This window comes from Corythoichthys intestinalis, chromosome 6 (genome assembly GCF_030265065.1).
Source record: "Corythoichthys intestinalis isolate RoL2023-P3 chromosome 6, ASM3026506v1, whole genome shotgun sequence".
Lineage (NCBI taxonomy): Eukaryota > Metazoa > Chordata > Actinopteri > Syngnathiformes > Syngnathidae > Corythoichthys > Corythoichthys intestinalis.
In genome coordinates, this window is record NC_080400.1 from 55089681 (window position 1) to 55110749 (window position 21069).

Below are 21069 nucleotides of genomic sequence, written 5' to 3' on the forward strand. Positions count from 1 at the left end.
GATGATAGGCCATCTGTTTTTTTTTTTTTTTTTTTTCCTGTGGACTTAATTGGTCCCTAGAATTTGATTGGAAGTGTCCACTCCTCCCATGTACCGGTTGTACTCACCTACTGCTCAGGGTCTGGGGACGTTTTGGAACTGCCCATCACCTAAATCGGGATAAATAAGTTACTTTAAATACTCTGAGAGTAAGCCACTTGTTGTAAATGGTGATTATTTACATCACATCAAGTGGTTTACTCTCAGAGTGGTTGTATGAAAAAAAAAAATAGGGGTGCAATGGAACTCCTCAAAAAGTGTTCAGGCATTCTCCTGATTTTAAAATTGTACTTGTAATTGTAAAGATCGGAAAGCATTCCCAGGTATAACTACTTGTTGGTGAAATGAGGAAAGTTTTAGAGGGAGCTTTTTTGTTTATGTCATAATCACACAGAAATAGGAATTCAATCCCACCAAATTTCTTAAAAATCATATTTGGAATATGGAACCAGATATATCTATATTTTTTAATTTATTTTATTTTATTTGATTTTATTATTATTATTATTTTTTTTTTTTACAAATTGCCTTAGCCAATTTGTTTTGATTGTGCCATTAACACAATTAAAGTTAAGAGCCTTTACATCACAGTTTTAATAATGGATGATGGTACTCTTTTTGATTTTCAATTGTAATTGAAATTGGTTTGATTGATAGTTTTAATCGAGGTATTAGATATTGCTTGAGAATAGGCTGGGTAAATAAATCAATCAGGAGATACATTCCATTTTTTAGAGAAAGGTTTAGAAAAAACAATTATTGAAATGTCACTGTGAGACCACGAATCGAGAAGTATTGTAAATTTGTCCAAATTGTTTCTAAAGTTCAGTTTACTCATTTGATCTGCATCTTTTGTTATTTATATTAAATAAACGTAACGGTTAGCCACGTCAATCCATTTTTTTAATGTACAAAACGGTTTGTAAATCCATTAAGAGTGAAAACATCGCTCACCTGATATCCGCTGCATTCCTCCTGAGAAGTCCACCGACGCAAGATGGCCGTCTGTTCGTTACGCTGCCCACTCCGCCTTTGAACATCTAGCGTCATATATGAGATATCAATGCAACCTACTACTATCGACAGCAACCGCGCTCTTCTTGCTAGCTAATAAATACCTTGAGACCAGAGCGGGCACCGGTTATCTGACAGAAGTAGTCAGAAATGGATTATGCAGTGACCCAGAAAGGCTTCAGACATCGTAAGTGACGTCCACTTGTCCATTGACCAAATTATTTCCTGTATACTCCTGTATACTTGTGGTCTAATGACATACTTTTCTAAGAATCAGGCAAGACAAGATTGAATGAGAATGCTAGCTTATAGCAACCACCATCGATAACCTAAATTAGAAGTGCGATGGATGCTTGAAATATTACAAATACTACTACCACGAAACTAGACCTGATGAACTATACCTGATGAAGCAAAGGAGCAATATTCTAGGATTATGGGACAGTTCTGACTCACTGACTGCCATTGACGGCGATAGAGGTCCAATCTATTTGAATTTGGAGGTCCGCTAGTTCAGGATTGGACGTCTATCGCCTTCATTGGCACTCAAACGTGCTTATTCACTGCCAGGCCTCCTGTTTCAATTAGATTGGACGTCTGATGCTGTCAACGGCAACCAATATGGTACCTCTATTTATAATTAAATTATTAAATATTAGGGCTGTCAAACGATTAAAATTTTTAATCGAGTTAATTACAGCTTAAAAATTAATCATAATTAATCGCAATTCAAACCATCTATAAAATATGCCATATTTTTCTGTAAATTATTGTTGGAATGGAAAGATAAGACGCAAGATGGATATATACATTCAACATACGGTACATAAGTACTGTATTTGTTTATTATAACAATAAATCAACAAGATGGCATTAACATTAACATTCTGTTAAAGCGATCCATGAAAGAAAGACTTGTAGTTCTTAAAAGATAAATGTTAGTACAAGTTATAGAAATTTTATATTAAAACCCCTCTTAATGTTTTCGTTTTAATAAAATCTATAAAATTTTCAATCAAAAAATAAACTAGTAGCCCGCCGTTGTCGACGTCAATAATTACACAATGCTCATGGGTGCTTAAGCACATAAAATCAGTTGCACCCAAGCGCCAGCAGAGGGCGACAAAACTCCAAAAAACACAAGTAACAGGTTGGCATTGCATTGTGCTGTCATTTTGATCTGTTTGAGCGGGGCATGTGCGTTAATTGCGTCAAATATTTTAACGTGATTAATTTTTAAAATTACCGCCCATTAACGCAAAAATTTTGACAGCCCTATTAAATATATATTAAATTATTTTATTTAATTAAATTAATTGGTTCTGACATAGACTTCATAACCTATTGACATGCCACGGGAAACAGGGCTGATCCGTAGGGGGCCTATTTTCAAAAACTTCAAATTCAAATATTTTCAAAACCAAAGCTGCTACCGACCTAAAACCAAAACAGGCACCTACAGTGTATCACAAAAGTGAGTACACCCCTCGCATATCTGCTACCGACCTAAAACCAAAACAGGCACCTACAGTGTATCACAAAAGTGAGTACACCCCTCGCATATCTGCAGATATTTTAGTATCTCTTTTCATGGGACAACGCTGACAAAATGATACTTTGACACAATGATAAGTAGTCTGTGTGCAGCTTATTTGATTGTTAATTTATTTTCCCCTCAAAGTAACTCAAAATACAGCCATTAATATCTAAACCCTTGACAACTAAAGAGAGTACACCCCTTAGAAACCACGTACATCCCTAAATGTCCAAATTGAGTACTGCTTGTTATTTTCCCTCCAAAATGTCATGTGACTCGTTACAGGAGTGCTGTCAGCATTGCTGCAGAGATTGAAGAGATGGGGGGTCAGTTTGTTAGTGCTCAGACCAGTTAAACAACAATACAAAGAGAACTGTCATTCCCATTAAAAAGTATAAAAAAATAAAAGTATATATAAAAATAAAAAAATAGCTATGTAAAATACTCATAAAACTTACTAAGACTTTGGTCAAACTCTATTCAAACATTGCTTTAGCTCTCGTTTAGCTCAACAACTACACTGGATGGCTATATTTAGTCACAATATACAAACTATGAGAGGTCTTGGACATTGTGAAGCCAGCACTTAAATGACTTTGATGTACAATGGATGGACCAGTAAACCGGGAACTATGGCGTCAGTCGAGGGACAAAACATACTCATTAGCTTGATTTCTAAGTAATTTAAAACTCGCCATTGACACCTTGTGGTGTATTTCAATCACTACTTTACGTATTAGACACTGTGGAAGAACGGCAGGGAGCCCATGTGACATCATCGCTCGGCGACGTCAACAATGGCGAGCTACTAGTTTATTTTTTGATTGAAAATTTTTACAAATTTTATTAAAAGGAAAACATTAAGAAGGATTTTAATTTAAAATTACTATAACTTGTACGAACATTTATCTTTTAAGAACTTCAAGTCTTTCTATCTGTGGATCCCTTCAATAAAAATAATGTTAATAATGTTAATGCCATCTTGTGGATTTATTGTTACAATAAACAAATACAGTACTTATGTACAGTATGTTGAATGTATATATCCGTCTTTTGTCTTCTCTTTCCGTTCCAAAAATAATTTACAGAAAAATATGGCACATTTTAGAGATGGTTTGAATTGCAATTAATTATGATTAATTAATTTTTAAGCTGTGATTAACTCGATTAAAAATTTTAACTATTAACTTTTTCTATTTCTTTTAACTATTTCTTCTGTCTCTTCTTCCTTTCTCTCTGCCAAAAAAAAACAAAAAACAACAACAACACTATAGGCATACATGATCAAACTCCCATGTGGCACATACAAACTGTCCTGCCTACAAAGAGACTCAGATTCCTATCATCTGTGTTTATGCAGCTGAACAGGACAGGTTAAAAACAATTTTGTGAACTGGTTGTTACTCCTTTTATGTGGATGGTTTGCAAAAAAAATATCTGTAAACTAATGAAAGGACATAATCACAGTACATGTCTTCCTCTCTTCTGTATCCAGAGCCCAATGTACGTCTACGAAATAGCTCCATGGAAGTTTCCGATGGCAACCAGTTGTTTGAGGACACAAGTGGCTGTGGTTCAGAGACATCCCATCATAGGTGAGGCCCAATACACAGATTCAACAGGCCACATAAATACAGACTCGTTCTTGCATTTGTCAATATAGCGATAGATAAAAAAAAATAAAGAAGTCAAATGTGGAAGCACCATCTTCTTTCAGCTCTTTGTAATGAGGAAATACCAGAGCAAAACAAGAGGTTATCAATTTTGTAATATTGGCCGATATTACAAAATCTGCCACGATTGGATTCGAATCAAGGGCCTTTGATCAATTTTGCACATTGATCACAAAAGTTACTTTTCACCTAAAAAAACACAGTCGTCATATGAATAAAAACCATCCCTTTTAACCAAACAGCATATTCTAAATATGACAATGTTGATCAATGGTTTATGTTTTGATAGATTTTGCTTAACTTAACCTATCGATATATCAATACAGATCATTCATATTCATATCATTGCACCACTACTAGTGACCAGTCGAAAGTGCAACCCCGCCTCTTGCCCTAAACCAGCTGGGGCCAGGATAAAGTACATGTGAACCTAATCAAATTAAAAAGGTCAAATGCAATCTGTTCTTTCGTGCTGGCTTTCACTTCAAATATATATATATACACTCACCGGCCACTTTATTTGGTACACCATGCTAGTAACTGGTTGGACTCCCTTTTGCCTTCAGAACTGCTTCAATTCTTCGTGGCATAGATTCAACAAGGTGCTGAAAGCATTCCTCAGAGAGTTTGGTCCATATTGACAAAATAGCATCACACAGTTGGTGCAGATTTGTCGGCTGCACATCCATGATGCGAATCTCCCGTTCCACCACATCCCAATGATGCTCTATTGGATTGAGATCTGGTGACTGTGGAGGCCATTTGAGTACGGTGAACTCATTGTCATGTTCAAGAAACTAGTCGGAGATGATTCCAGCTTTATGACATGGCGCATTATCCTGCTGAAAGTAGCTATCAGAAGTTGGGTACATTGTGGTCATAAAGGGATGGACATGGTCAGCAACAATACTCAGGGAGGCTGTGGCGTTTCAACGATGCTCAATTGGTACCAAGGGGCCCAAAGAGTGCCAAGAAAATATTCCCCACACCATTACACCTGCACCACCAGCCTGAACCGTTGATACAAGGCAGGATGGATCCATAGTTTCATGTTGTTGAGCTTGTGCAAATTGTAGTTTCAGTTTCCTGTTCTTAGCTGAAAGGAGTGGCACCCGGCGAGGTCTTCTGCTGCTGTAGCCCATCTGCCTCAAAGTTCGACGTACTGTGCGTTCAGAGATGCTCTTCTGCCTACCTTGGTTGTAACGGGTGGTTATTTGAGTCACTGTTGCCTTTCTATCAGCTCGAACCTGTCTGGCCATTCTCCACTGACCTCTGGCATCAACAAGGCATTTCTGACCACAGAACTGCCGCTCACTGGATATTTTTTCTTTTTCGGACCATTCTCTGTAAACCCTAGAGATGGTTGTGCGTGGAAATCCCAGTAGATCAGCAGATTCTGAAATACTCAGATCAGCCCTTCTGTCACCAACAACCATGCCACGTTCAAAGTCACTCAAATCACCTTTCTTCCCCATACTGATGCTCTGTTTGAACTGCAGGAGATTGTCTTAAACCATGTCTACATGTCTAAATGCACGGAGGTGCCGCCATGTGATTGGCTGATTAGAAATTAAGTGTTAACGAGCAGTTGTACAGGTGTACCTAATAAAGTGGCCGGTGAGTGTATATTAAGGGTGTAACGGTACATGTAATAGTATTGAACCGTTTCGGTACATGGCGCTCGGTTCGGAACGGACATGTACCGAACGAGTTTTCTTACGTAATATAACCCTTACTTTTCGAGGCTGTGAGTCGATTGGGTTACAGTTACTTTGTTTAGATTATATTTACTCAGTCTTCTCAACTATAATGAGGACCTACACGGTAGGACAGTATAACTCAGAAATGTCAACGGCGCGACAACGTGGCCGCCGCGAGAACGCAGTGAAACGCGGGCGTTAGAGTCAATCAGCCAATGCACACCAGTCACAGTGCGGCCGCGTGTTAGATGCGTCCCAGAAGCAGCTCAACGCGACGCACGCGAAAAGAACGGCAGAGTTTATTATTTGACACGAGACGCGGCCCTCCTGTGTCAATACTACTACCGGTAGCTAGGATTGGGCCGGAAGTCACTCGTGTAAAAATACGGTGGATCCGGTCGATTTTCAAACTAATATGCAATCATAACCTACTTTTTGAGTCCATCAGATCTCTTGAGTGGTAGATCGGGGCACAGTTGACTTGTCTTTGTTGATTTACTGCTGTCTTCTCTGCTATAATATTAACCAAAACGGCCCCGTGTTCAATACAAAACCCTCCTACCACAACAAAACAAGTAGGAACTAATATTCACATAGGAACTAAAGTTATACAACATAAAATATACAATATAAATGAATACTAAATCACATTTTTGAAATATAAACACATAATAAAATAAATAATAGCCCATTTAAATAAATTACATTGAAATGAGCTAAAACACCTGTAATCAAATAATAAGAATAATACACACATCCTGCTTACACAATTAAATTTAATTTCTGTGTGGCGCTTTAACTTGAGAAAATCCACCAATAAAGCTTTTGAAAACCGTTTATAAGAAAGAAAAAAAAATAATTGAGGCATTTCATTTGTAAAATACATGTTAAAATCTTTGTCATTGGGATTGCTTTTCTCTTTAGCCCAGGATTTCTTTTTTCTTCTTTCTTTCAGAAAGAAAGCTGACCAATACGCGTGGTCAGAAAGGCAAATTGTTGTTGGATTATCTTTAAATACCCGCTACTTTTTGAGCAGAATTCTAGCTTTGTATAGGCTAATGTTCCTATTGATGAAAGCACAAAAGTGTGTAATAAACATCTAGCAGATTTATATTTTGCATTTTGTTTTCTTACTGTACCGAAAATGAACCGAACCGTGACCTCAAAACCGAGGTACGTACCAAACCGAGATTTTTGTGTACCGTTACACCCCTAATATACATATATATTTAATAAGGAATATACATATTGTTAACCGAAAGCAAAAATACAAATAAGTAGCATAAAGGACCTGGACGTGGGCACATTAACTCAGCACTTTGGAAAGGATTTTCTTTATCAAAAAGTTGTTCACAGCAAATTTAAAATCTACAAGCACTACACAAAGCAGTCACAAATGTTTTAGTCAGTTTAAAAATTGGATGGGAAATCCCAGTTGCCAACAGCCTATGGGAAATTTCGTTGACAGAAACCAACGGAGCGGGCCTCAGGCGGCAGGTTTTCCGGGTCAGTCCATGCTCTCAGAGCCCATGTCGAACCTCGCCATGGCTTATGGCAGCTCGCTGGCATCTCAAGGGAAGGAAATGATGGACAAGAATGTAAGATTGCCTTCTAAAGCTTTGCCTTTTGTTGTCAAGAAAGAAACTTAAAAAGTCTACCTCTGTATGGTAGCTGGACAGATTCATCCCCATTTCCAAGCTGAAATACTACTTTGCAGTGGACACGGTGTACGTGGGAAAGAAGCTGGGTCTTCTAGTTTTCCCTTACATGCATGAGGTAGGTGGGCTAATTTTAAAGTATCCTATTTTTAGAGCCCCTCCTTAGATGCTTGTATTTCCTTTCATAACCTCATTAAGTGTATAGCTACGAATTGACAACATACAGATCAGCCTTTGGATGGAATGTAATGGCTTTATTGTCATGTACTGAGTACAAGAACTGTCCCGACTAGTTGACGTAGTCGATGTCATTGATAATGTAAGTGTATCGACGAGCACGACATCCCGTCGATGATAAATAAAGGGTTAAAAAAAATATGCATGGAAAGTTGAGAATGTCGGACGCTCAGTATGCAAGCGGGGCACAAAGCCAAAAAAGCGCACCAGAGTGGCCAAAACATTGACTTATTTCAGTTAAACTAAGGATGGTACAATGTTGTGGCCTGTCTCTTCAATGCCAAGCTTGGCTGCACTTTGGCCATGAATGAACACCTAAAGCGCCGTCACCCAGTTGTAATTTTGGAAGACCACAGGAGACAACAAGCTGGCAGATCGTAAGTCCATCTATCTAACTAACAACATGTTTTATTGAAGTTGCTAAGCCAGTCGCAATATGCAATGAGTCCATTTGTCGCACGGTAAATAAAAATGTGGGCGATAATTTTCACGGCTGCGTTTTATCGCCGCGTGCGTTCGTGCTTGCATACATTTGTGCATGCGTGCTGATGGCACGTCACACTCCAGTTCCTTTCACAGATGTGTATTGGCCATCAACACGCTGCAGAATTAAAGTTTGGACATACAAAATAAGGAAACACATCTATATGAAACAATGTAAACGTTAGCATTGCTACATTAAGGCTAATTGGGAAAAAAGACAATCTACTTTAGCCTGCTATAAAACATTGACGGTCTTCTCCAAAACGCAAACTTGCGGTTAAAAGGTGACACTTCAAACATGAAAAATCGCTGATTAACAGCATTTGCAAACGATAAAAACCAAAAATCTATTACGGACACCACATGCAATGACGAAAAGTGCTTTTTCTGCGGAGTGTGATGCTTACGCTTAGCGGTTTAGCGAACGTACTTTCGGTGAACATTTCAAAATAGAAGCTCGTCATGTTTGTCATATAAATAACAATTTCTGGAGTTAATCCCACATACAGTACTTCACAATTCAGATTCTACATTAAGAAGAGCTTTAAAATGACACCCTTGATGAAAAATCTGATTGGCAATGAATAATTATTGTAATTATTATCTTACTATTATATATATTAGTATACGATAATATTAATGCTAGATATTTTTTTTAAGAATTGTTCTGGATCATGTTGGAAAGGCGAAGTCACTGTTATGAATCTGTTTACATTCAAGTCTTTTGCACTAGTTAATGCTATCAGCATTTGACCTCATTTTATTTGTGATTTATTATTGTTATTAACGTATTTATTTGTACTTTAATTCAGAATTTAAGTCTTCCAAAATGTTTTTATAAATTAATAGGCGTCAATAAAAATGTCATTGCTAAATTTGTGTAAAAAAAAAAAGTGTAAAATATAGTATATGACAATTTATATCACTCAGACTTGGAGGCAGATGGCACTTGATATGATAGGGCAAATGACAGTTTGCACATATATTGATGTAAACGGTGCAAAAATGCTATAATTTAACAGTGCAAATATTGCATATGCAGTACCCCGATTATGCAGTACCCAGATTGAAAGAGATGTCTAAGAACATTTTAGTGAGATGCATGTGAGAAGGTTATGGCATTAGCAGTGCAATGACTGTGACATTTCAGTGCAAACATGAGTTGAGTATGGTGACAGCTCATGGAAAGAAAGGGTCTCTCACTCTGTTTGGTTTGCCTGTTATGGCCCTGAAGCATGCACCAACTGGTTGAAGAGGTGGTGCTGGGGTGTGTATAGTCTTTTATGATGCTCCTTGCCCTTTCTAGGCACCGAGAGTTGTAGATGGTGGACAAGGCGGGAAGGGGGCAGCTGATGACCTTTTGTGCTGTTTTAATCACCCTCTGCAGTCTTCTCCTGTGTGCTTCTGTGCAGCCTATAGACCCTACTCACATGACGTCACAACCACGCCCCCGCGCCATATTGTTCGTCAACTCGTCACTGTTGATGCATTACCGCTACGTAAATTCCTCCTATTATGGCGTGTTTTTCTGCTCGTTAACATTAGTAATCAAAATGGTGAAGGCGTGTGTGGCGGTCGGTTGCAATAACAGAGAAGATAGACGGAGAGACTTGAAGTTCTACCGTATTCCGAGAGACCCGGAGAGGAGAGCGAGATGGGCTGCTGCAATTCGACGAGAAAACTGGGCTCCAAACGATTACCACAGATTATGTAGTAGTCATTTTATATCTGGTAAGATGCATTTAATATATATTTAGAGGGTTTTGGGCTGACAACCACAATTAAGATCATTGCGAGGCTAATCGCCGACAACATACACTCAGACGTGAATGAACTACCTGAAAATATATAATTATAAGGGGATAATAAGACAGTTGTCATACAATTAATTTACAATTTCACTATTGAGGTCAAAAGCCAAAAAATAAATTCAACTAGGGACAATCTGGAGTAGTGCTATCGCACTTCATATTTATTACATATTATATATGTATGTAGTGAGAGTGCTGTCGCTAAACCATATAAACATTAAAAGCCCTAGCTCCATTGACAAATGACATGAAATACATTAGACTTGACAGTGGATGTTAGCAAGAACAAAAGATTTTGAATTGAAAATTTCGTAACTCACCTTCCCGAGCACAAGATAGATTCCTGCCGAATTTTTGTGGACGAGGACCTGTTTCACCCAACCAGCAACGAAGTATTTATAAGCCTCCAAGCTCTTAAAGTTTTTCAAACTTTCGTGAGAATAGGCTGATTTTGTGTGGACAAGATGGTTGTAAATATCAGGGTAGCAGATGTCAGGCAGAGACGGCGAAGACAGCGGGTCGAAAAACATCGATTTAGGCATCAAATATGGATCTGGCGAATGGATAAACTGAAGCTTTTCCACATAATGCCTTTTATACAACGCATCCAATGAGTTTACAGCGTCAGATAACACCGGGGCTTCCATGAATTGCTCTATAAATTGCACGACTAATTGAAACCATTGAGAATAGGGCTAAAAAATGACGGACAATATGGCGGCCGGATACAGCGACACGTCATTTTGTGACGTAGGTGAGTAGGGTCTATACTGCCAATGGCTGACAATTATGTGTTACTACAAGTATGTGTTTTTGCCTGTACTTAAACCACAAGTATGTTGCGTGTACTTGTACTACAAGTAGGGCTGCAACTAACGATTTATTTTAATAATTGATCGGACGGTTAATTAAACGATTACTAGAATAAATGTCACTTTTTTCAATTACCTTCACAATTTAACTCAAAGTAGTTTTAGGCATTTTGTAAGTAGAAATGAAGAATAAATGGATGACTAGTTCCTACAAACATAATATTTTATCAGAGCTTTCTGGCTTAACTGTAGTCTACAACTCGACTGTGTTAAGTACATAAAACTTGTTCAAGTTTTAAATAAAGGTTGTTATGAGTATTAACACACACATCAGACGAAAGTCCTGGTCATCCAAATAGGATAAAAAGTGCTGCTTACTGACTTTTTTTTCTTGTGGGCAGAGCGCTGATATAAATTGTGTCAATGACTCGTTTATTTTCTTAAAAAAATAAAAAATAAACAACAAAGGGAAGAGACAGACTATATTGAATCATTTTTCTTTATCACAGTGTTGTTCATAAGTACAATCCAAATCCAATGTCAAAACACTCTCTCTTGTATGACAATTTACAGTTTGAATGGGAGCTTGTATTGGGAAAGGAGAATCTAAGCTTTTATATGAATGGGTTTATGTGTGTGGTTTCTTTATAAAAAGAAATGAGACAACCTTAGTATCTAACAAGAACTCATAATGGCTAACTAGCTTAGCAGTCCGTGCTAAGTAGTAACGTCTAATCAACAAAGAATACAAACAATACAGCAGGCTTTATTTACTCACCTCTGACGGCGGCACACTGGATCTAACAACACAAAGACAATCTCACTCTCGACTAAGGTTGGGCATCGTTTGAAATTGAACGATTCCGGTTTCGATTCTGGTTCCAAATGATTATCGATTCAGATTCTTTTAATAGGCAGGGTCAAAAAAAAAAAAAAGGCTGGGTCAAAAAATCTATAGTTTAAAAATTTATTAGTTTATATTAATGTCTTAACTTCTCGATTTTTTTTTTTTAATTATATGAATTTAAAATGATTATTATTATGTATTATTATTTATTATTAATACAATATGAAATTTATTAATTATATTAACTTTTCACAGGGTTATTTTTAACTTGTATATAAATATCAGTCTTTGAACTTGAATGTGATAAAATTTCTTTCCACAGGAGTGCACTTTCACAAAGATGTTTTCAAAAGCTCACAGAGAATATTTATCGTACTTATATTTTTTTGCCATACATGTACCTTAGCTGGGAGCTACAGCGAAGCATTAGTATAACTTCTGTTGATTATAATTTGATGTAGATGAGGCAAAATAATAAGGTTTCCTTATTTTTAAAACCGATTCTGTTGTGTTTACAGACACATGCAATGTTTATGTTGTGACAATACCAGTTTGGCCAGTGAGTGGCGCTGAAGGATTGTGAACGTATAATTCGGAGAATAGATGATAGTGTCTGGCTAGGATGTTTTGTGATGTGATGCTGTGTTTTCACTGCTACGAGTTCATTAAAAAAAGTAACCGAATGCTTCATATGGCTGCTTCTTTCTAAACGAGCAACACAACAGATTCCAAAACAAAAATCCTTTTAATACTGTTGATTTTAACGGAGGCGTCTACTGCTTTAAGATGGCGGCTGTTTACTAACGCCAGCGAGTTTGTCATTTCGCATCTAGTTCTTTTTACATGTGATATCGACCATAGCCCGAGGTACTAATACGATTTATTCTCAACTATTCCATCCGTCAGTCCGTCCGTCCATCCATCCATCGCTTAATCCGGGGCTGGGTCGCTGGGACAGCAGAATGCAGACGTTATGTATTGTTTTACTTACCTGGTTCTGATGGCGCAGCATCTCCACTACGTAGCATTCAGATAGCTTTAAACTTGGCACTTGGGCTATATTCCATTAAGCCGGTCTTGCATTAATTGGTGCAGCCACCTTTGCATGATATAGTTGTGTTGCAAATGTTGTACTGAGCTGACTGTTTTTTTTTTTGTAAATATAAGCCAAACTTTTGAGCGCAACCATACCATGTCCATGGTTGTAATCAAGTTGCAATGCACAAACACGTGCTTCTTGTGGCTTCTACTTCGTGGTTTTCGGCAGCATTTTTTTCCCACTCATCAGTCGGCATCGAAACATGGAATCGAAATTTTAAAATTCGAACGGTTCTGGGACAACCACATTGTTAGAACCGGGTCCCATCGATGCTCAATGCCCGATGCCCAACCCTACTCTTGACACTTCATATTATTATTGATTCAGCAACCCAACAGCAGCAGTTGCAGTAGTGAACTCTCATACTCTAATCACTGGCATGCGCACGCAGCCTCACATTCCACACAAACAATGACCCAAAGGTAGGGTGACCATATTTTGATTTCCAAAAAAGAGGACACTCGGCCCAGCCTCAAGATACTTGAATTTTACTCGAAGTTAACTCAAAGATGCCTATATCACTTTAATATATTTAAAGTGTGCCTCCTCCGTCTGGATAGAAAAATTCAGTTTTATATATTTAAACATTAAAAAAAAAAAAAACAATTAAGTAATGATTGAAAAAATATATATAATGCAGACCCATGAAAATGTAGTCCAGTCAATACACACAGAGTAGGCTATGTGCCAACTAAATATTTTTATATAAATTACTGTCATGACAGTTGTCGTTGGCAAATTGTTATTCCTACTTAATTGTTATTTTCATTCAATGTTTTAGATTGCATGCAAACAATAACCGAAATAAACTAACAAACTATTCAACCAGCATGTTTTCAAACGCAGCAGTTCAAAACTACATTTCCCATAATGCGTAGGGCAGCTTAGCTCACTGATAGCTACCCAATTGGCAAGTACCGGGACCCGAGGCGAAATCAAACTTTGCTTTAAAAGTTTACAATCATCGACAGTGCAACGATGAGACACCAAATGGGATTTTACAGATCACGCCAGTACAAAGCTCCAACAGAAGTCAACAGTTCCAATTATAACTATTAATCGTAAAAAACTTAACTGGCCAGGCACTCTGGGAACACGTCCCAGGCAGCAGTACCCTAGTATTCTATGCAGTGTCGATTACAACACACGCTGATTGTGAAGAAATACTCTGTGTCAATTTGGAATTTCCTTTTATTTACATAGATGACGGAACCCTGAGGCATAAAAAACACAGCTAATTAGAACATAATACTAACATTCAACCAAATACAAGAACGCAGAACAATTACAAAACTAATACAATATACTGCATCTCTCTGTACACATATACTGGTAACCCAATATACAACAGAAGCCACATGATCGACATTAACAGGAGATAACGTTACAGAAAGGTGTATGGAGCCACGTCTCTTAGAACTACTCCTTAATGTAGTCTGTAACTGCCTGATCTGTTGCCAAAGCGTCAACCCAGTAGATGGCGGTAATGATAATAATAAATGATAATAATAAATAAAAAAATAATAAAATAAATAATAAAAAACAAGAAGAAGAACTACTCGTTCCCTCCCTACTAGTAGGAGCCACGTCAACGCAGGCAGGTGCTGCCCCGCCAGCGGCCGGAGGGATTCTCTTCAAATTGGTCCCATGAAAAATCATAAAAACCGGACATTTTCATGATTTTATAAAACCTGGCCGGACGCTACGGAGAGGATGTGAAACGAGGACTTGTCCGGGCAAAAGAGGAAGTTTGGTCACCTTAACCAAAGGGGACTGCTCATAACTGCCAGCAAATATCGATTATCAAATTAGTTGTCAATTTATTTATTAATTGATATTATTCATTTAGTTGCTGCAGCCTTAACCATTCGTATCATAATGCATCTTGATTCTCCATTGCGAAGCACTTATTTGGCTGCCCAAAGGGAAAGCAAGGGGATTTTGTGCTCTTCAGTATTTTGACCTAGTTGCAGTACCATTTTTGGCCACCAATCTTACATACTGTAATGCTCTTTTACACTCACAGTGTGTGACCTATGTGTTGCAGAACTGGGAGGTGAGCTACCAGCAAGATACCCCTGTGGCACCGCGCTTTGATGTCAACGCTCCTGATCTCTACATCCCCGCCATGAGCTTCATCACGTACGTGCTAGTGGCCGGGCTGGCACTGGGCACACAGAATAGGTAGTTATGAACCTATACCTATGCGGAGAGTGTGTGATTCAAGAAATATATGCTATTCCACGGTTTGGGCCTTGTTTAAATATTCAAGGCAACCCGAGATTTTACGTGACTCTGATTTTATTGATAACCAGCTCCTCCTGTTTACAACCACAAGGTTGGATGTTTCACATTCACATTTGCAACAAAAACACCTAGTGTTTGTTGTCTCTGATTCCTATTCGTAGACTCATTTCTGACTCATTTGCAAAACTTAGGTTTTCTCCCGAGCTGCTGGGAGGTCAAGCGAGCTCGGCACTGGTGTGGCTCATAATGGAAGTCCTAGCAGTCCTCTTGTCACTCTACCTCGTGACCGTCAACACTGACCTCACCACCATCGATCTGCTCGCCTTCGCTGGATACAAATATGTAGGGTGGGTGCCTCATTTTCTGGACACACATATGTGTATATGGGTAGTTTAATCCTCGTTTAACCTCCTGCAACATGGAAGTATGCTGATTACTCTAAAGAAATCCTCACCAGCATCAGAGCACATGCAAGCACCATATTTTGTAACCTGTGCGTTGTGTGTATCCTTTTCTCAGAATGATCGTTGGAGTAGTTGCAGGACTGATATTTGGGAGGCCAGCCTACTATCTCTCTTTACTGTGGTGTTGTGCTGCCATCTTTGTATTTATGGTGAGTAGCAGTCTGTTCCAAAAACCAGTAGATCCTAACGCAGCCATCCACTGGCCCGTGGATCTGGTACCAGGCCTCTGAAAAAGCCTGAATGAAAAATAAGTTCATTATTGGAAAAATTATGCCCATAAGTAAAATAAAAAATCAGTAAAACAACTTTGGAGATCGTCTTAGTGGAGAAACGACCAATTGATGTGTCAAAAGTCTACAAAATCCAAGTGCAAGAAATCTGAATTTAAGAGAGAATGTGAGTAACCCTTTCATGCACACATGAATTAAAAAAAAAAATAAAAAACCTTTACAGCCAATGCATTCAACTCATTGGTTGCCATTGACGGCGCTAGATGTCCAATCCATTTTGAAACTTGAACCATTGTATTTCTGTTTTTATTTATTTTCATTTCATCTTTTCATTTTTACTAACATAGTATTTAGTGATAATAGATAATATTTTTTTAACCGATACCCGATAATTTCCTCCTCATTCCAACCGATAACCGATAATGTCAAGCCGATAATTCTATTAAAAGATTTATGTAAAATTTTAAAGTATACACAAAAGAAAATGTTACTGTGCAAAAATATAATTTATTGCTCTTTTTTTCAACATAAAATCTGAACAAGTAGTCGATTCCAACATCTTAATAATGACAGATTGTCTGACATTGTGTAATGGTAAACTTTTGGCAACAATTACTTACAGAGTAAATACCTAAGTTACACAAAAATGCCTTTAAAAGTAAGCCATTCCTAACATATATAACATTACTACACTGCAAAACACACCACCTTAAAACTCGTCAGTTTTAAGTGTAAACCTATTGGAAATAAGTTAAATTATCTGCCAGCGCTTCAAGTGTATTTCTCTCAGATATCTTGGAAGAAAAATAGCTAGCTGAAAATAATCTTAACCGCCTTATTTTAAGCAATACATTATACTTAATCCTAGAAAAAACTTGGAAGAAGGAAAGATTTTGAATAATATTTGTGGCTACAGAATATTATTGTTATTTCATTACAACAGGAATGTGCATATAAAAATTAATAAGTGTTAATAAGTGCCAATAAGTTTTGATTATCTACTGTGACTGTAATTGAGCAGACAAATAAGTTAAATTAATTTGAAAAGTGATTGCTAATGTTATATGCTTTGTTGCACACTGTGAAAATGATTAACTCAAAAGAGCGAGATGTCATGTACCCATTCTGCAGCGCTTTGTTTACATTTACGGCACTCACGACATTTGCTTTACAGCAGCTAAACTGATACATGGCAGGACTATTTGGACAGAGTTGGAGCTCGCATCCTTGTGCGTGTTGTTTTGTGCCTGAGTTTTGTTATGCCGAAAATAAAGGCAGCTTACAAAGTCATCTGACCGCTCGTCATTTTACATACTGAATGCATTATTGACTGGCTGACTTCGCTTTCTCCATGTTTAAATTATCATCTAACCATTGTGCCGTCATGATAAGCTTGCTTACTGGATATCACTTTTCCAAATGTCCGTGGTGAAAATGTGATTGGCATGTTTTTCATGAAGAATGGGGGTCGTATAAACTGAATTATTTTTTTATCCAGGGCTTTGGCTCTCAGGTCATTTTGGTAAAAAAAAATTGTGACCTGTCTCGGCGGCGGCAGCTACATTCGTACTGGATAATCCGCCCGCACCGGCCGGTTCGCCGCGGCGTATTCGGGGCCTGGCTCTGCTCGCACGCCGTGGGGGAACGCTCGAGAAACCGGGGTGTTCACCGGAGGTCCCGAAGCCGGGGAACCAGGCTCGGCCCCCCCCCGCCAACGGCGAGGCGGCGGCGGCCTGCCGGACCGGCCAGAGCGGCGGGCTCCGTCGGAAGACGGCTACTTGCCGACTATCGGTCTCCAGTCGTGCCAGTATTTAGCCTTAGATGCGAGTTTACCACCCGCCTTGGGCTGCATTCCCAAACAACCCGACTCTGTATAGTCAAAAGCCCTGTAGTTTAACTTAGTTTGTGTTTAAAATAGCTTTAGCATTTCCGCTAGCAGCAGCCTCGTATTCTTTCCAAAAATCTTTGTGATGCAGTTTTAAATGGATGCTGGGTTAGTGGTTTTGAATGAGGACGCTTTCTTTCCGCCTCGTGGAACTTCTGCGGTACATGTTTCGCAGATGGCGAGAGCGTCGTTTTTTGTTTTTTTAGTAACAGCCGCCATAATATTCAAGTACTTCTTGTCGTGTAACTCCGCCTCCTCAGCCCCTCCTCCCTCAGGGGCTTCAGAGAGGGGAGGGGTTGAGGAGGCGGCCTGCTGAATTCTCCGGTTGCGCACATTTGGAGGCTAAATCAAGTATATAATTATTGGATTGCATTATCGGTTGAATTTTTTTATTATCTGGATTATCTGTGTGACGTCATAATTGCCATTATCGGCCGATAATTATCGGTGAGCGATATTATCGTGTATCTTTAATAGTATTAATTTATAAATGTACTTTTAATCATATAAAAATATTCTAAAAGAATAAAATATAGATTATACAGTGTACATATATATATTTTATGGTAATATCTAGGGCGGGAGTCTGCAACCCGTGGCTCCGGAGCCACATGTGGCTTTTTGTACCGTCTGATTTGGCTCAGTTTTGTATTAAATAAATGATTTTTTTAAATACAATCTAATCTGGCACTTGCAAGATTTAACAAAGAATTTCAATTCAGTGGGCATATCAAGTCTAGCTCACTGTTGTGTGTGTTTGTTAACAGAACACTCATCCAGGTAATGAATCCACACAGAAATGTACTCACAAGTCATTCACAGGTGGCTACACTTTCAGAGTAGCAACCGTTATTTTACATACACTGCTGGCCAAAAGAATTGGCACCCCTGCAATTCTGTCAGATGCTCAATTTCTCCCAGAAAATTATTGCAATTAAAAATGCTTTGGTAGTAATATCTTTATTTATCTTGCTTGCAATGAAAAAACACAAAAGAGAATGGAATTTAAAAAAAAAAAATAAAAAATAAAATCATTTTACACAGAACTCCAAAAATGGGTGGGACAAAAGTATTTGCACCCTCAGCCTAATGCTTGGGAGCACAACCTTTAGGCAAAATAACTGCGAACAACCACTTCCGGTATCCATCAATGAGTTTCTCACAATGCTCTTCTGGAACTTTAGACCATTCTTCTTTGACCAGCTGCTCCAGGTCTCTGAGATTTGGAGGGTGCCTTCTCCAAACTGCCCTTTTCCGATCTCTCAACAGGTGTTCTATAGGATTCAGGTCCGGACTCATTGCTGGCCACTTTAGAAGTCTCCAGTGCTTTCTCTCAAACCATTTTCTAGTGCTTTTTGAAGTGTGTTTTGGGTCATTGTCCTGCCAGGAGACCCATGACCTCTGAGGGAGACCCAGCTTTCTCACACTGGGCCCTACATAATGCTGCAAAATTTGTTGGTAGTCTTCAGACTTCATAATGCCATGAACATGGTCAAGCAGTTCAGTGCCAGAGGTAGCAAAGCAACTCTAAAACATGAGGGAAGCTCCGCCATGTTTGACTGTGGGGACCGTGTTCTTTTTTTTGAAGGCCTCGTTTTTTTCCCTGTAAACTTTTTGTCTCATCTGACCAGAGAACATTCCAAAACGTTTTTGGCTTCCTCAGGTAAGTTTTGGCAAACTCCAGCCTCGCTTTTTTATGTCTCTGGGTGAGAAGAGGGGTTTTCCTGTGTATCCTACAATAGAGTCCCTTTTCATTCAGACGCCGACGGATAGTGCGGGTTGACACTGTTGTACCCTCGGACTGCAGGACAGCTTGAACTTGTTTGGATGTTAGTTAAGGTTCTTTAGCCACCATCTGCACAGTCTTTCGTTGAAATTTCTCGTCATTTTTTTTTTTTTGTCCACATCTTGGGAGGTTAGCCACAGTGCCATGGGCTTTTAACTTATTGCTGACACTGCACACGGTAGACACAGGGTCATTCAGGTTTTTGGAGAACTGAGATTGCCCATGCTTCCTCACAATTTTGCTTTACATGTCCTCAGATAGTTCTTTGGTCTTCTTTTTTTTCCATGCTCAATGTGGTGCACACAAGGACGCAGGACCGAGGTTGAGTCAACTTTAATCCATTTTAACTGGCTGCAAGTGTGATTTAGTTATTGCCACCACCTGTTATGTGCCACAGCTAAGTAGCAGATTTTGTTAATTACACAGAGAAGCATCACATGATTTTTCAAAGGGTGCCAATACTTTTGGTGGGCCCATTTTTGGAGTTTTGTGTAAAATGATAATGCTTTAATTTTTTCATTCTCTTTTGTGTTTTTTCATTGCAAGCAAAATAAATGAATATATTACTACCAAAGCATTTGTAATTGCAGTCATTTTCTGGGAGAAATTGAGCATTATCTGACGGAATTGCAGGGGTGCCAATACTTTTGGCCAGTAGTGTATGACATAACAAAACTCCAACCTTTGCCCTAATTAATCAACTTTTGTGTTGCATTTTCAGACCCGCACGCTTCGTCTGAAGCTTTTGTCAGAGGCGGCGGCAGAGGGGAGGCTGGTGAGAGGAGCCAGAAACCAGCTGAGGATGTACCTCACAATGTCTATAGCGGCGGCCCAGCCTGTTTTCATGTACTGGCTTACCTATCACCTGGTCAGATAATTGCATCCAAGACATGAACATACAGATGCTGCCTATGTCGAAAGCAGACTGTCAGGGTAAAACTCAAGGTAGCGCTCCATCTCTCCATGGAGTTCGACACCACATGTGACAACAAGAGAGAAAGTGTTTTTTTTAATGCCTTTACCTCTCACAGCACAGTGTTTTTTTTGTACTGCGGTATTTTTGTTCTATAAACGTTTACGTTGTTTTTCTACAATGTGTAATTAATTGTTAATTTTATTTTTTTTTGTAATATTTAAATGTGTTCTGTACGTTTGTTAGATGCCGGTGTGTACAAGTGATATCCTTCTGAGTTGACTCTGTGTACATCTCACACACTAACCAAACACTGTGTCCTTACAATTCAATGGAAGCTAAAGCACATTCAAGAATTTGCCCTGATTTTATGATGAAATTCTGAACAAATTTCTCATCTTTGATCATTTAATCTGAAGTAAAATGCAGTCTTTCTAGTCCGTTTGTGTGCTTGCGCGCACCCCTTGTAACTTTTGTCTCCTTAGTGTCCACACGCTTGGCTTCCTGGTGGTGAAGCCGTGTTAGATCTCATCATAAAGTAGTGATGTATCTATATCCTTTTAAGAACTAATGTAAATTATTTGTTGCTTTTCTTATTGAAAGACAGCTGGAATAAAGGAAAACTTAAATAGTA

At 38.6% G+C, this 21069-nt stretch overlaps 1 protein-coding gene across 1 annotated transcript; it reads left to right on the top strand.

Moving 5' to 3' along the window:
• Positions 1–1090: 1090 nt before the first annotated feature.
• yif1b (Yip1 interacting factor homolog B (S. cerevisiae)) lies at positions 1091–21050 on the top strand. The gene is made up of 8 exons (XM_057838028.1): positions 1091–1240; positions 4086–4185; positions 7432–7561; positions 7635–7739; positions 14958–15094; positions 15349–15504; positions 15677–15770; positions 20244–21050. Exons 1-8 carry the CDS (start codon positions 1204–1206, stop codon positions 20397–20399), a joined length of 915 nt encoding a protein of 304 aa, XP_057694011.1. The 5' UTR covers positions 1091–1203; the 3' UTR covers positions 20400–21050.
• The last annotated feature ends 19 nt before the right edge of the window (positions 21051–21069 follow it).